Source organism: Xenopus tropicalis, chromosome 8 (genome assembly GCF_000004195.4).
Source record: "Xenopus tropicalis strain Nigerian chromosome 8, UCB_Xtro_10.0, whole genome shotgun sequence".
NCBI classification, from domain to species: Eukaryota; Metazoa; Chordata; class Amphibia; order Anura; family Pipidae; genus Xenopus; species Xenopus tropicalis.
This window is the reverse complement of record NC_030684.2, coordinates 144,503,124-144,519,995: the sequence shown is the minus strand read 5'-3', so window position 1 is coordinate 144,519,995 and position 16,872 is coordinate 144,503,124. Positions and strand designations below refer to the sequence as shown.

General features: G+C 46.4%; 1 protein-coding gene across 1 annotated transcript; it reads right to left on the bottom strand.

Annotated features, from left to right (window-relative positions):
* Nucleotides 1-762: 762 nt before the first annotated feature.
* On the bottom strand, nucleotides 763-2,543 carry LOC100492977 (E3 ubiquitin-protein ligase TRIM11). Its single transcript, XM_031892351.1, has one exon. It carries the CDS (start codon nucleotides 2,485-2,487, stop codon nucleotides 946-948), a length of 1,542 nt encoding a protein of 513 aa, XP_031748211.1. The 5' UTR covers nucleotides 2,488-2,543; the 3' UTR covers nucleotides 763-945.
* Between the last annotated feature and the right edge of the window lie 14,329 nt (nucleotides 2,544-16,872).

Here is a 16,872-nt window from a genome sequence, read left to right as displayed (position 1 = left end):
GACAAACATGCAAAAGAATAAGAAATCAGGAAGGGGGCAAATAGTTTTTCACACCACTGTATATTGTATTTATTTATTATAACATTTGTCCTCCCTGTGTGTAATTCTGTATATTGTAAGACTGTACAGCGCTGCGCTTTATAAAGTTATATATACATACAAACCTATTACCGTATGCGCCATATTACCGTATGCACCACGCACTGGGAATCTGAGCTATAATTTTATCAAAGCAAAATAAAGAATATAATGTAAAACTTTCAATGAAATCAGTAGAAATTATTTTTATATTTGAGTAACATTTAGAATACATGACATAGAAACTTTATTAACATGATGCGATGGTTCATTTAAAGAATGATTAATTTCATGATAGTTTAAGCCATGGCCACACCCTGATGGAGCTGCTCATTAGCCAAGTTTGCCAAACTATTGGATATTTGCCCACACAGTAAACCAAACTGGGCTGATCCAATTGTTTGGCCCCCAGGGCAATGGTCAGACCATAAGTGGGGCCCATGGCTCAGGTGCCGCCCTTATCTGAATGGTTTTGTTATTCTAACTCATTGCAGCTTCAAAATGGGGGTCAGTGACCCCGGCAGCCAAACCCTATTGCTCTGTGAGGCTCCAGTTTTATTGTTATTGTTACTTTTTATTCCTTATCTTTCTATTCAGCCCCTCCCCTATTCATATTCCTGTCTCTCATTCAAACCACTTCCTGGTTGCTAAGGTAAAATGACCCTAGCAACCAGATAGCTGCTAAACAAAAACTGAAATAATTTGAAAAACTACAAATGATAAAAAAAGACCAATTGCAAATTGTTTCAGAATATTGCTTTCTACATAATACTACAAGTTATCTCAAAGGGGAACATCCCGGCTGTAATGAATGCACAGTACAGTTTAACTGGTTATTTCCCACAGTGACCAGCTCCCGGCAGAGCCCTAACTAGTGATTCTCACACTGCCCGAATCTACCCACAATGCAGCACAAAGGGGCTCAGTAAAGGAATCAGTATAAGTGTATATGTGCCTGATTGGCTTCCTCGGCTCATAGAAGGACACAAGTCCGGCCTCATAGTCCAGTGAGATCCTGATTCTGCCACATGAAGGCCTGAGAGGTAAAGCAGTGATTCCATTTCCCTCTGACACATAATATGTATCACAGAGTCTTATTAGAGGCCAGTCCTTATATCCACCTCTAGGAGTCACCCCCACTCCCCAGTTCTCACCCCTGCCCTTTACCTCCCAGTAATGTCGCCCTGAGGAAAAGCTCCTGGTGCTTAAAATCACACTTGCCCATATTAAGTCTGTTTCCCAGGGTTCAAGCTCATATTCACCTGTGTAGGATACAGTTTTCCTGTCCTCTGATACAGTTTCACCATCAGTTGTCTCTGTATCGAGTACCAGGTCTGTAGCCTCCTGCCAGGTGAATCTCCCCTTTGCCTCAGTCACAATCTGATCCAACCCTGTGAGTAATGTCTCTGAGATCCCACCCAAATCCAGATCCCCTACAGCCGGGGCATTTATATCCTCCATCTTTCTGCGCTTTCTGTCCCCCCCCTCAGCCTCATAAAACTCAGCCCCATCAGGTTCCGGTGCTTGTAGGACAGTGAGTGGATCTGCCATGTTGCACAGCTCCTCAATGTGACGGATCTTCCTGGACAGCTCGTCCTTCTTTATCTCCAGCTGCCGGATCAAACCATGGAGTTGGTGGGAAATCTTCTTTTGCTCACTTGAGATCTCACTTAGCATTTGCTTCTCTAGGGCTTCCAGCCGTTCCCTGATGCCCCTAAACAGGGCAGTGACTCCCTTTGTCTCACCGGCTGCTTTTTCTGCCCCTTCCCTCCTGCGCTCCTGCAGCCTCTGGATTCTCTTCTTTATCTCCTCTCTCTCGGGGCTCAGTTTCTCCAGAACTTCCCTCAGTTTCTCTTTCTTGTTCTCCGAGGCCTCACTCAGTGGCTCCACCCTGTGGCCCAAGTGCTCTCCCACCAGCCAACAGGCCACACAGACACAGGCCCCATCCTGGGGGCAGTAATACTCCAGCTCCATCTGTGAGTGTGCGGAGCAGGTTCTGTTCCTGGGGGAGTTGGTGGGGTCAGTAGGTGCAGGTTCTGCTGGGCCGCTCCCTACAGGCAGGTTAATACCCCACTGAGAGGGGTCACAGTTCTGACAGGAGGTACCGGCAGCTACAGGAGAATCACAGGTAGGGCAGATATTCCCGGCACCCCCCTGCCCTGGGGGGGTAGAACGGAAGCCCTCACAGATCTTACTGAGAGTCACATTTTTTTTCAGTTCAGGTCTGTGTGTAAATGTCTGTCTGCATTCAGGGCAGGAAGGTTCCTCCCTCCTCTCCCCCTGCTCTCCCCCTGTTCCCACAATACAACCCCGGCAGTAGTTATGGCCACAGGGCAGGGTTACAGGGTCGGTGTAGATCTCCCGGCACAGGGAGCAGGTCAGTTTGTCTCTCAGATCAGCAGCCGCCATGACTGGGAGCAGGAAGTAGAAATGAGGCAGAGACAGGGGGCGGGGCCTGATTCCTACTCAGCTCCAGTTACTTGTTATCTGTGACGTGACTGGAGTCTAACCCAGTCACATGGGTTAGGGAAAGGCCGGCTGGGGGTGCTGGGAGTTGTAGTACAGTAACGGGGAGTCCCTGCTCTATTCCCTGTAGCTGATGTGCATTTGCAGTAAGGGTTAGGGAAAGGCCGGCTGGGGGTGCTGGGAGTTGTAGCCCCCTCCTAGTTGGCCCCCACCTTTAGCTGTGCCCCTCCTGTTCCCAGCCGCCAACTTGGGGATCAGAAAGCAGCACCTACACACCGGCACCCACACTGGGATATTGGGGTACAGGGTTGGACTGGCCCCAACAGGGCACTGTATAAAGACCCGGGGGGCCCTAGTCCTGTTGGACCCCTATCACCAGGCATGTTGGTGGGGGGGCCGGGTTGCTGCTGCCCAGTAATGAGTAGGGGCTGGGGAAGACGGTATTTAGATCCTTATATCTTGTTAGAGAAGGGGAATTACACAGAAATATAGAAACCATTAGAAAGCCCAAAAGGCAAATTCATAAAAAAAAGTTGCTAATATGACAAAATCTGAAAAATCCGACAAATCTGTCTCCCCTTTTATTTTGTCTCAATATCAGCGATTTTGTGAATTCCCCCCCTTTGTTATGAATTTGCCTTTAGCTGTTAGTAAATGTGTCGGTGCCACAAACACAGTCCCACGGCGACAGGAGCCTCGGGGGGGGGGGATTTACCCGCAGGGTTAGGGTTTTACCAGTTATTAGGACCCCGGGCTCTCTTGTTGGTACATTGTCACATGATATGGATCCGGGAACTGCACAGAGAGACACAGACAAGTAGTGAATCTCCTAACAAATCCAGTTTATTGATGGTTTTGCCACAGATTATATACATGTAGCCCACTTTTGCGGATGCTTGTGCTGCTACCTGCTGATTACTTGTACTTGGCACTACAGGAGTCCTGAGCCCCCACTTACTATGGGGGTTAGCAGGGATTTCTCCCCTTAAAGGTGAGCCTCCACCCAGGGATGGTCTTGTGGAACTATAACCCACACCCTGGGAACTTAACAGTTCACTAGTACCTCTGCCTGGGATCCACACACAGCCCCCGGTACCTTGCCCCTCCCTTGGGGTAGTAGCTTACCAGCGGGTAGGTGATCCCATGTGCAGGAAAGATCCAGATACACAAATGATATGATGAATCAGATGAGTTGCTTCATTCAGAGCAGAGACCTCTCCAGGAGTGGCATACAAATCACATACAGGGCATATACTCCTCACTTCTCATTGAGAACCTTTTCCTGTCGGGTAACTTATGGTACTCCCCCCGGTACTCTCGCCAGGAGACACTCTCTCACTAGAGTTCTCCCCGGTACTCAAGCTAGAAGACTCACACCGGTACTCTCGCCTAAGCACCCTCAGATCTGGACTCCTTGACTAGCGGTGACCTTGTCCACCTACCTAGCCACTTAGTGCCCTGCACTCCAGCAGATGTAATGCTGGGGGGTCTTAACCCCACTACCACTCCTGGAGGGGCAATATCCACCCATTCTAAACTCTGGTGTCCTACATGGCACTCCTAGATAGGGATGTAGCGAACTGTTCGCCGGCGAACTAATTCACGCGAACATCGGGTGTTCGCAAGTCCGCAAATTCGCGAACTTTTGGCGATGTTCGTCATTTGGGTTCGCCTTAGCTGGCGCCAAATTTTGACCTCTCACCCCAGACCAGCAGATACATGTCAGCCAATCAGGCAGCTCTCCCTCCTGGGCCACCCCCCCTTGGACCACTCCCTTCCATATATAAACCGAAGCCCAGCAGCCATTTTACATTCTGCCTGTGTGTGCTTGAAGAGATAGTGTAGGGAGAGAGCTGTGTATTGATTTGAGGGAGAGTTTAAGTAGGTTTTCTGGCTAGTAATCTACTACTGCTCTGTATTTGTGTGGGGATAGGAGCTGTGCATTGATGTGAGGCAGAGTTTAAGTAGGATTTCTGGCTAGTAATCTACTTTCTACTGCTCTGTATTTGTGTGGGGATAGGAGCTGTGCATTGATGTGAGGCAGAGTTTAAGTAGGATTTCTGGATAGTAATCTACTTTCTACTGCTCTGTATTTGTGTGGGGATAGGAGCTGTGCATTGATGTGAGGCAGAGTTTAAGTAGGATTTCTGGATAGTAATCTACTTTCTACTGCTCTGTATTTGTGTGGGGAGAGAGCTGTGTGTATTGATTTGAGGGAGAGTTTAAGTAGGTTTTCTGGCTAGTAATCTACTTTCTACTGCTCTGTATTTTTTGTCTAAATAACAATTTGTCTAAATAACAATAATAATTCTGTGTCCAGAAACATCACCTGAGTGACGGTTTTCCACCAGCAATAAAATATTCCGTATCCACTACTGTATACGTTGCCCTTGCAGGCCTTGTTGCCCGGTGTCTGCAACCAAGTGCCACCTAGCTGTGTGAGCTTTTTCACAATTTGTCTAAATAACAATAATAATTCCGTGTCCAGAAACATCACCCAAGTTGTTGTTGTTTTGTAAAAATAAAAAAAATGCCAGGCAAAGGCAGGCCGCCACGCAGAGGCATTAGGGGCCATGCTGCTATGATATCCTGTGGCCCTAGGAAATTGCCCAGTGTTCCGAAGGCACTTACCCTGAACTCCCAAAATGCTGAAGAGGTAGTTGACTGGCTTACACAGCACACCCCATCCTCTACCGTTTCTAACTTTGCCACAACATCCTCATCCTCCTCTGCTATGGACACCCCACCTACCACTTCCTCCACCACCGCCACCCCTTCTTCACTGGAGTCAGAGGAGTTATTTACTCATGAGTTTGTTGAAATGAGTGATGCGCAACCATTACTGCCAGAAGAAGATGAAGGAGATGAGGACGTTACACCAGATATAACTCAGGCAGGCAACACAACAGAGATGGACATAAGGTGTGATGAGGTCCCTGCTGCTGCTGCCTTCTGTGAGCTGTCAGAAGAAATTGATGCATCTGAGGAGAATGATGATGAGGAGATTGATGTTTTGTGGGTGCCCACAAGAAGAGAGCAAGAGGAGGATAGTTCAGATGGAGAGACGGAGAGTCAGAGAGGCAGGAGGAGAATAAGACTTGGAAAAAGCAGGGACAGCTCGCAGGGAACAGTAGGGCAACAACATGAATCGGCACCTGTGGTCAGCCAGCCAACGCACCCGCCAGCTTCTACTGTTACCGCTAGAAAGCCCACATCAAAAGGCTCAGCAGTGTGGCATTTTTTTAATGTTTGTGCCTCTGACAAAAGCGCTGTAATTTGCAATGAGTGCAGTCAGAAACTGAGTCTTGGGAAGCCCAACACCCACTTAGGTACAACTGCTATGCGAATGCACATGAACGCCAAACACAAAGCACTATGGGAGCAACACCTCAAAGGCAGCAGCCAAACGCTAAGCCACCCTCCTTCTGCTCCAGCATCTTACTGCTCTACCTCTGCTGTCCTTGACCCGTCTCAACCACCCTCCACTCCGCCTTCCACCTTGACCACAAGTTCTTGCTCATCTGCCCCCAGCCAAGTTTCTTTGAGGGCCATGTTTGAGCGTAAAAAGCCAATGCCTCCGAGTCACCCCTTGCCCGGCGTCTGACAGCTGGCTTGTCTGCGCTCTTAGCCCGCCAGCTTTTACCATACCAGCTGGTGGACTCTGAGGCCTTCCACAAATTTGTAGCAATTGGGACACCGCAGTGGAAGGTACCCAGCGAAATTTTTTTTCCCTGTACCAGCATGTGCAGAGCCAAGTCACCGAATCCCTGTCATTTAGTGTTGGGGCAAAGGTCCATATGACTACGGACACATGGTCCTCCAAGCATGGTCAGGGCAGGTATGTCACCTACACTGCCCACTGGTTATGGCTGGGAAGCAGGGAATGCGTGGTTCAACAACAGTGGAGTTGGTGTACCGCCACGGGTTGCATGCGGGTCTGCCACCACCTCTACTCCTCCTTTGCTCTCTAACTCATCTTCTAAGTCATCTTCTAACTCATCTTCTAACTTGGCTTCTTCCTCAGCTTCTTCCTCCTCTGCTGCTGTGTCCTCCTCCACACCTGTGCACCCCCAGCTTCCCATAGGCTATTCGACGTGCCAGGTACGCCGTTGTCATGCTGTCTTGGGCATGACGTGCCTGGAAAGCAAAAACCATACTGGATCTGCACTCCTGTCATCTCTGCACTCACAGGCCGATCGGTGGCTGACCCCACACCAACTGAAAATTGGAAAAGTGGTGTGTGACAACGGAAGCAATCTGTTGGCAGCACTTAGACTGGGCAATTTAACACATGTGCCCTGCATGGCACATGTTCTAAATTTAATAGTCCAACGGTTTGTCTCAAAGTACCCAGGATTGCAGGACATTCTCAGGCAGTCCAGGAAGGTGTCTGGCCATTTCAGACGTTCCTACACAGCCATGGCACACCTTGCTGACATTCAGCGGCGGCACAACTTGCCAGTCAGGCGTTTAATTTGTGATAGCCAGACTCGCTGGAATTCAACGCTCCTCATGTTTGAACGTCTGCTGCAACAACAAAGAGTCATTAACGAATATCTATTTGAACTGGGTGGTAGGACTGGATCTGCAGAGCTGGGGATTTTTTTCCCCCATTACTGGGTGCTTATGCGTGATGCCTGCAGGCTCATGCGCCCTTTTGACGAGGTCACAAATATGGTTAGTCGCACTGAAGGCACCATCAGTGACCTAGTACCCTTTGTGTTCTTCCTGGAGCGTGCCGTGCGACGAGTGACAGATGAGGCCGTAGACCAGCGTGACCAGGAGCAGGAAGAGCATGATTTCTGGGCAGAATCACCAGAACGTTCCCAGGCACCTGCTGCAATGCAGGGAGAGCTGTCAGAAGTGGAGTCAGAGGAGGAAGGTGGCTTTGTGGAGGCGGAAGACCAACAGGAGCAGGCTTCCCGGGGGGCTTGTGGTCACCTTTTGGGGAGCCCTGGTCTTGTACGTGGCTGGGGGGAGGAGACGGTGGTGGATGAGGACGTAGTCCTTGATAACGAGGAAGGGGAGATGGATACCTCTGCATCCAACCTTGTGAGAATGGGGTCTTTCATGCTGTCATGCCTGTTGAAGGACCCCCGTATCAAGAGGCTTAAGGAGAAGGACCTGTACTGGGTGGCAACGCTACTAGACCCTCGTTACAAGCATAAAGTGGCAGAAATGTTACCAACGTACCACAAGTCCGAAAGGATGCTGCATTTCCAAACCAGCCTGCAAAACATGTTGTACAATGCTTTTAAGGGTGATGTCACTCCACATTCCAGGGGCAGGGCTGCCGGTAATCCTCCCACGAGCACACCTGCAAGGACAATGCACTTTGGCCACTCTGTAACATCAGACATGCAAAGTTTTTTCAGTCCAAGGCAGCGCCAGAAGCCTTCTGGATCCACCCTCAGAGAACGCCTCGACCGGCAGGTAGCGGACTACCTGGCATTAACTGCAGATATCGACACTCTGAGGAGCGATGAACCCCTGGACTACTGGGTGCGCAGGCTTGATCTGTGGCCAGAGCTGTCACAATTTGCCATAAACCTCTTGTCTTGCCCCGCCTCAAGTGTCCTCTCAGAAAGGACCTTCAGTGCAGCAGGAGGGATTGTAACTGAGAAGAGAACTCGCCTAGGTCACAAAAGTGTGGATTACCTGACCTTTATTAAAATGAATGAGGCATGGATCTCGGAGGGTTACTGCACGCCGGAAGACTTGTTCTGACTGCCCATGCAGCTGTCCTTCTCTGCAAGTCGCTTGACACCACTCACAGCTGTCCTTTAGCGTCCTCCTCCTCCACCGTACAAACTAGGGTGCAAATCCTACTGGTTTGAGGCATGGATCTCAGAGGGTTACTGCACGCTGGAAGACTTGTTCTGACTCCCCATGCAGCTGACCTTCTCTGCACGCCACATGACTCCACACACAGCTGTCCTTTAGCGTCCTCCTTTTTGAACAGGTAAATCCTGAGTTTTTCTGGCCTCTGTGCTTCAGTGGCTGCGACAACAAAAAAACAAATATTTTCAACATTTATCTAACATATATTTGTCCAAGCTTTTACATTCCCTATCTGATCCCCCATGTCCCTCTATGAGGGGGTGGCCATATTTGTGCAGTAGATGTCTGTTAGCATTAGAAGCTGTAACTGACAGGCTGAGAAGGGATAGTCAGGCTGGCGTTGGAGTTTTCCAATGTGCAGCTATCGAAATTCGAGTCGCTGTTAAAACATGGTTGATCAGTGCTTGGTACGCTATCTTAGTATATTTTAAAGGTTCTGCCTGCGGTATGGTTGTGATACCATGTATCTAACATATTTTTTCTGTCCTCTGTGCTTCAGTGCCTGCGAAAAAAAAACGATTATTTTCAGCATTTATATGCCATATTTTTTCTGTCCTCTGTGCTTCAGTGGCTGCGACAAAAAAAACATAATTTTTCAGGAATGTACACATGCCTGATTTTTCAGGGTTCTGCAACAGTGGCAAAATTGTATCTTTTATGGTCACCGCAGGTGATCAATAAAGTAGTCCAAAACTGGGCCCGCACTGCAGAATCAGTGTTTTTTGGTTCACTTCACTGACATTGAATTACCTCTGCCTGACCGTGCACGTGCGCACAAGCACGGTGACTGCTAAACACACCACTACAGAAATATTCCCACCGACGGGACGAACATCCTGGAGGTGACAAGCAACTAGTAAAAACTATTATTCGCTCACTTGACGGTATCATTAAAGCTTTTTGAGTTTTTTTCGTTGCAGTAAACGCTGCGTTTTGTCTTTGCATGTGAACCGGCCCTAACCTTTACACGACTTGATTGGCATGTAGACACCGGATGTTTTAAAGCAGTTTATTACACAAGTTTAGGAATGTAGTGTGATTTGTGCCCTTTACAGCACAAAACGCAACGCTGTGTCAAAAACGAGACATTTTTTGCCCTTGATCCCCCTCCGGCATGTCACTGTCCAGGTTGTGGCACCCTTTAAACAACTTTAAAATCAGTTTTCTGGGCAGAAATGGCTTTTCTAGGTTTTAAAGTTCGCCTTCCCATTGAAGTCTATGGGGTTCGCAAAGTTCGCGAACGTTCGCACTTTTTGGCGGAAGTTTGCGAACGGGTTCACAAACTTTTTTTGCGAGGTTCGCTACATCTCTACTCCTAGAGTGATCTATTACAGCACCACCCTGTGGCCTGTCCTAGGGGTGTCTATCCTAAGGGCCCATTTTTTGGTAAACCCCTACATACAGTGGAGGAAATAATTATTTGACCCCTCACTGATTTTGTAAGTTTGTCCAATGACAAAGAAATGAAAAGTCTCACAACAGTATCATTTCAATGGTAGGTGTAACAGTGGCAGATAGCACATCAAAAGGAAAATGGAAAAAATAACTTGAAATAAAAGATAGCAACTGATTTGCATTTCATTGAGTGAAATAAGTTTTTGAACCCCTACCAACCATTAAGAGTTCTGGCTCCCACAGAGTGGTTAGACACTTCTACTCAATTAGTCAACCTCATTAAGGATACCTGTCTTAACTAGTCACCTGTATAAAAGACACCTGTCCACAGAATCAATCAATCAAGCAGACTCCAAACTCTCCAACATGGGAAAGACCAAAGAGCTGTCCAAGGATGTCAGAGACAAAATTGTAGACCTGCACAAGGCTGGAATGGGCTACAAAACCATTAGCAAGAAGCTGGGAGAGAAGGTGACAACTGTTGGGGCGATTGTTCGAAAATGGAAGGAGCACAAAATGACCATCAATCGACCTCGCTCTGGGGCTCCACGCAAGATCTCACCTCGTGGGGTGTCAATGATTCTGAGAAAGGTGAAAAAGCATCCTAGAACTACACGGGAGGAGTTAGTTACTGACCTCCAATTAGCAGGGACCACAGTCACCAAGAAAACCATTGGAAACACATTACACCGCAATGGATTAAAATCCTGCAGGGCTCGCAAGGTCCCCCTGCTCAAGAAGGCACATGTGCAGGCCCATCTGAAGTTTGTCAATGAACACCTGAATGATTCTGTGAGTGACTGGGAGAAGGTGCTGTGGTCTGATGAGACCAAAATAGAGCTCTTTGGCATTAACTCAACTCGCTGAGTTTGGAGGAAGAAAAATGCTGCCTATGACCCCCAAAACACCGTCCCCACCGTCAAGCATGGGGGTGGAAACATTTTGCTTTGGGGGTGTTTTTCTGCTAAGGGCACAGGACAACTTATTCCCATTAACGGGAAAATGGACGGAGCCATGTATCGTGAAATCCTGAACGACAACCTCCTTCCCTCTGCCAGGAAACTGAAAATGGGTGGTGGATGGGTGTTCCAGCACGACAATGACCCAAAACATACAGCAAAGGCAACAAAGGAGTGGCTCAAGAAGAAGCACATTAAGGTCATGGAGTGGCCTAGTCAGTCTCCGGACCTTAATCCAATAGAAAACCTATGGAGGGAGCTCAAGCTCAGAGTTGCACAGAGACAGAAACCTTAGGGATTTAGAGATGATCTGCAAAGAGGAGTGGGACCAACATTCCTCCTAAAATGGGCGCAAACTTGCTCATCAATTACAAGAAACGTTTGGCCTCTGTGCTTGCAAACAAGGGGTTTTCCACTAAGGGGCTGATTTACTTACCCACGAATGGGTCGAAATGAGTCCGATTGCATTTTTTTCGTAATGATCGGTATTTTGCGATTTTTTCGTATGTTTTGCGATTTTTTCGGATTCTTTACGAATTTTTCGTTACCAATACGATTTTTGCGTAAAAACGCGAGTTTTTCGTAGCCATTACGAAAGTTGCGTAAAATCTGGCGATTTTTCGTAGCGTTAAAACTTGCGCAAAAAGTTGCGCTTTTTTCGTAGCGTTAAAACTTACGCGAAACTTTGCACCTTTTAAGTTTTAACGCTACGAAAAATGCGCAACTTTTCGCGTAAGTTTTAACGCTATGAAAAATGCGCAACTTTTTACGCAACTTTCGTAATGGATACGAAAAACTCGCGTTTTTACGCAAAAATCGTATTGGTAACGAAAAATTCGTAAAGAATCCGAAAAAGTCGCAAAATGTTCGTTTTCAAGTCGGAACTTTTCCAATTCGGGTCGGATTCGTGGGTTAGTAAATCAGCCCCTAAGTATTAAGTCTTTTTTTGTTAGAGGGTTCAAAAACTTATTTCACTCAATGAAATGCAAATCAGTTGCTATCTTTTATTTCAAGTTCTTTTTTCCATTTTCCTTTTGATGTGCTATCTGCCACTGTTACACCTACCATTGAAATGATACTGTTCTGAGACTTTTCATTTCTTTGTCATTGGACAAACTTACAAAATCAGTGAGGGGTCAAATCATTATTTCCTCCACTGTACATGTAGATAAAGATGTAAGATTCTTGTAAAATATAGATACATATTGTGGGTTCCAATCTTTTATTAATCAGTAATGAAACCTTTTATTCTAGTAGAGGAAACAGTCTAATTAGCTTAGCACCTGGGTGTCTGGTCCAAACAATAGGTTTTCTCATTTGGAAAACAAAGGTACTGCTCTGGGAAAGGTTCTGGCCCACCTAAACTCTAACAATAACATAGGGCCAAGGACACCGGAGCCAGCTGAGTGGATCCCTGGTGATAAACATAATCAGTTAGTCAGGAAGGACAGACTTTGTGGAGACACAGAAATGACAATTGGAATATCCAAAATGGAGGACGGGTAACTTCCTGTAACTGACTGGTATGTGCTAGCATCATTCAAATGGACCAATCAGGAGAGAGTTCTAGAAACCACCCATCTCTCCTGTATATAGGCTAGCTTCAGTAGGGCACAGAGACACAGGGCCAGGAGAGAAGTGACCACCGTACCAGATCAGAGGGAATCCTGACATCACGGACTAGGCACTTATCAAACCTAAGGAGAGGTATACTTAGGCTGTATAATCTTCTAGAGTTAAGGTTTCATAAAGTGTGTTGTAGGGATACCCAAGATTTGGGCCCCTAGGATGGGTTCTCCTTAGACAGGCACTAGAGGGTAGCCTTAGGGAATTGGGCACCTAAAGGTGGTCCTAGGTGTTTTTCTGTTAAAAGGGAGTCTCCCCTGCATTTATCACCAGCAACCACTAGATGGGGTGCTGGGATATATAAAGGGATGCAGCCATGTGCTAGCAGACATTTTAGTCCAGGGACATGCTTAGGTAGCAGTGCCCCTGGCACAGTTTAGTGATAGAAGTTTGGTAATAGGTCACTCCAGGAGTGCCATGTAGGACACCAAGTTAGAATGGGTGGATATTGCCCCTCCAGGAGTGGTAGTGGGGTTAAGATCCCCCAGCATTACATCTGCTGGAGTGCAGGGCCACAAGTGGCTAGGTAGGTGGAACAGGTCACCGCTAGTCCAGGAGGCCGGATCTGAGGGAGCCTAGTGAGAGTACCGGTGTGTGGGTCCCTGGGGTGTAACGTCCTAGCGGAGTACCGGGGGAACTCTATGAGAGAGTGTCTCTGCTGAGAGTACTGGGGGGAGCACCTAGAGGGGAGGGCTGCCGAGAGTACCGTTGGGTAGTCAAACAGGAAAAGGTTCTCAATGAGATGTATGGAGATATGCCCTGCAATGTGTATAAATGATATGCCACTCCTGGAGAGGTCTCTGCCTGAATAAACCTTTACATCTATTTCACATATACCACTGTGTCGGAATATCTATCAAGCCCAGAGGACCACTACCAAGCTGGTAAGGAATAACCCCAGGATGGGGTACATTACACCAGGAGTACGTGGGTCCCAAGAGGGGCATAGCATCCTGATTGTTTCCCAGGGGGTGGATTATAGTTCCACAAGACCATCCCTGGGTGGAGGCATGCCTTTAAGGGGAGAAATCCCTGTAAACCCCCATAGTAAGCGGGGGCTCAGGACTCCTGTAGCGCCAAGTACAAGTAATCAGCAGGTAGTGCCACAAGCGTTTAAAAAGTGGGCTACAGTGTTTATAAGGTGTGGGATAATATTATTATTCTTTAGGTGGTTGGGCCTTTGGGTTTCATTTTAGTGTGTTTAGTTGTTATTGTATATATTTGTAGTATATTGTAGTCTATAAGATTTGTATGACCTTTTTGTGTTATTGTAGCATATTGTTTTATGCATTTTATCTGCTTTATGATTTATGTTTATGTAAATATTTGTTTCCAATCAATATAAAATCATTTTTTACATTTATTGTTCAGTGATCTCTTTGCCGCACTATATTGCAGAACTTTAGTTATATTAATAATCTTAAAAAGATATTCAATTATGCTTACGTAACATGGGTGGGCACATATACCTTGCAGTTATTAGCAGAAATACAGGAATTCATTAATGGAGAAGGAAAGGCTAAGTCACTTGGGGGTGCCAAAATGTTAGGCACCCCCAAGAGACTTTAATCGCTTACCTTGTACCCCGGGTTGGTGCCCCTGTTAGGAGAAAACAGCCCTAGCCCGGGGTAGCTGTAGGAAGCGCTTCCTCCTTCATGGTTCGTTTTGCTGGGACTACATGACAGGCGCATACGCAGTAGAGTGAAAAGCTGACTTCTCTGTTAAAGTTCCGCCTCTCACTCTACTGGGCATGTGCGCGCACAGCGAATCAGGAAGGAGGAAGTGATCGCTGCTACCCCAGGCTGGGGCTGTTCTCTCTGAACAGGGGCACCAGCCCGGGGTACAAGGTAGGCAATTAAAGTCACTTGGGGTGCCTAACATTTTGGCACCCCTAAGTTACTTTGCCTTTCCTTCTCTCCTTTTAAAGTAGCTACTGAAGCTTAATTTTAAACTTTGACATAGTTGGCCAGCTTGAAGTATATTGCAATGTATGGACAAACAATCCCTGTTCTGTTTAAAGGGGAGGGCATTTCTTAGTAGCTTAACCCTTTAAGTGCTCAGCAGAATTTGACATTTCGGTTCCCCTCAGTGCCAGACGTTTTGTAAACATTCTGTGCTCTCTCAATTTAGAGGCTTTTACTGGGGGCAGGGTTAAGTTTAGGTAGGCAAACTATACCGTATATACTCGAGTATAAGCCGATCCGAATATAAGCTGAGGTACCTGATTTTACCTAAGAAAACTGGAAAAATGTATTGACTCGAGTATAAGCCCAGGGTGGGAAATGCAGCAGCTTCTAAGTTTCAATAATCAAAATAAATTCCAATAAAATTAGGATCTATCAATCTTACTAAACAAATACGTACAGGGTATGAGTATGCGAGATGCCAGGCTCTCCCCTACTGCCTTCCACAGGCTTAACAGCATGATCAACTGGAGAAGGAATCACTCATTAATACCTGCGTTGCTATTGAACCACCCCTTCCCACAAAATGCACAAGGTTGCTGGGGGCTGATGGAAATTCCTTTTCCCCCCTCCCCATTAGACACATAGAAAGACACCATAGATCAAATTCAGGCATAGCTGTCCTTAAACACAGACCCAATGCAGACCTCGTTGTCTATTCCTGCTGCTTCCCAACCTCAGGTGTTCCAGACCGGGTCCAACAGACCTCTGCACAGTGGTATCAACGTTAATGCTGCTCCATTCCAATCAATGCAGACTGTTTTCAATATGAATGCACCTGTCCCTCCTGTGAATGAGCCAGAAACACTGGAACAGAACCAGTACCAGGCCAGTTACAACCAGACCTTCCCTAGCCAACCTCATCAAGTGGAACAAACAGAACTTCAACTTACAAACGATTGTAAACACTTACCATGGCAACATCAGACCAGAGCCATCAAACGTCCTCGGGGCACCAGCAGCCCGCACAGCAAAACACTGGGCTTTAGAGGAGGATATGATGGCTACCATACTGCTTTGCCCAACACTTCAAACAGCGGTTACCCCCAGGCACAGTTTAATGCTCCACGTGACTACAGCAACAACTATCAGCGGGACGGATACCAACAAAACTTTAAGCGCGGTGCTGGACAGGGAAGTCCTCGGGTTGCATTCTGCTCGCCGCAACTTCCTGACTCCTTGCTCGACCCCCGACGTGACGTCACACCTCGAGGGGTGACCCGAGGACTTCCCTGTCCAGCACCGTGCTTAAAGTTTTGTTGGTATCCGTCCTGCTGATCGTTGTTGCTGTAGTCATGTGGAGCATTAAACTGTGCCTGGGGGTCAGGGAATCAGGTAACAGAGGGTGCAAGCAGCTGTAGGGACTCGAGTATAAGCCGAGGGTTAATTTTTCAGCACATTTTGGGTGCTGAAAAACTCGGCTTATACTCGAGTATATACGGTATATTGTTTTTTTCAGGAGAATCTGAGCTTTCAAAATCTGCCTGAGTTTTTATGTATTTCCACTTCTGGAACAAAATTTAGAGCTTGAAATACAAAAAAGAAAAATGCTATTTTTCATGATATAGGGATTTATACCAGAAAAATATTTTATGGACAAAAATTCAACTGATTTGGAAAGCCTCATGTCTCCCGAATGTGCCAATACCTGATATGTATAGTTTTATTGAGATTTCTGACTTCTATAGATGAAAAACTCCCAGCAGTAAGTTACTAAATTTTCAAAGCATTACAGCAGAATACGGCATACTTTACATTCCAAAGCCAAAAATCCTGGAACATTAGGTATACCCCAGGAAACCATACATTTTTGAAAACTACACATTCTGACGAATCCGAAATGGGTAACTATGTCTTCCAACTCCTAAGTACCAAACGGCAATGCTTTACTGAATTTAGCATTTTCTATAAAAAATTATGAAAATTCTAAAAAAATCGCCTCAAATCTTCCACTTTCAAGCACCTTATCTCCCACATAACATTAGGTACCAAGAAAACACACCCTAAATATGAAAGCCAAGGGTCCGCTGAACAGTTTGATGCCCATTGTGCATAGGATCACCGATGTATCTGGCATTTAGAGACCCCATAAGGAAGTTAGTGCATACAAAGTGTATACACTGCAATATAAGCTACCGGCATGTATATGTGCTATAAGACCCCCTAACAGTACCGAGACCCTAGAAAATTATACATTTTCCGAAAGTACACATTCTGACAAAACAAAAATGGGTAAATACATCTTTCTACTACAAACTACCAAACTACAAAGCTATGCTAAACAGAACGGTTTTTTTTTACATTTCTGAAAATCGTCACAAAGCTTGCATTTTACCCCATTACGTACCCCCACATTTTGTAACGTATCAACATAAAACATTCTAAATGTGAACACCAGGGGTTTACTGAACAGTTTGATGCCCTATATACATAGATTTACCAAACTACAGGGGCGCCCAAATAAAAATAGTGCATATGAATTTTCACATAATACGCTCCGGCTCGTGCAAATTTTGCACCCGGTATGTGTATTATGTGCCATA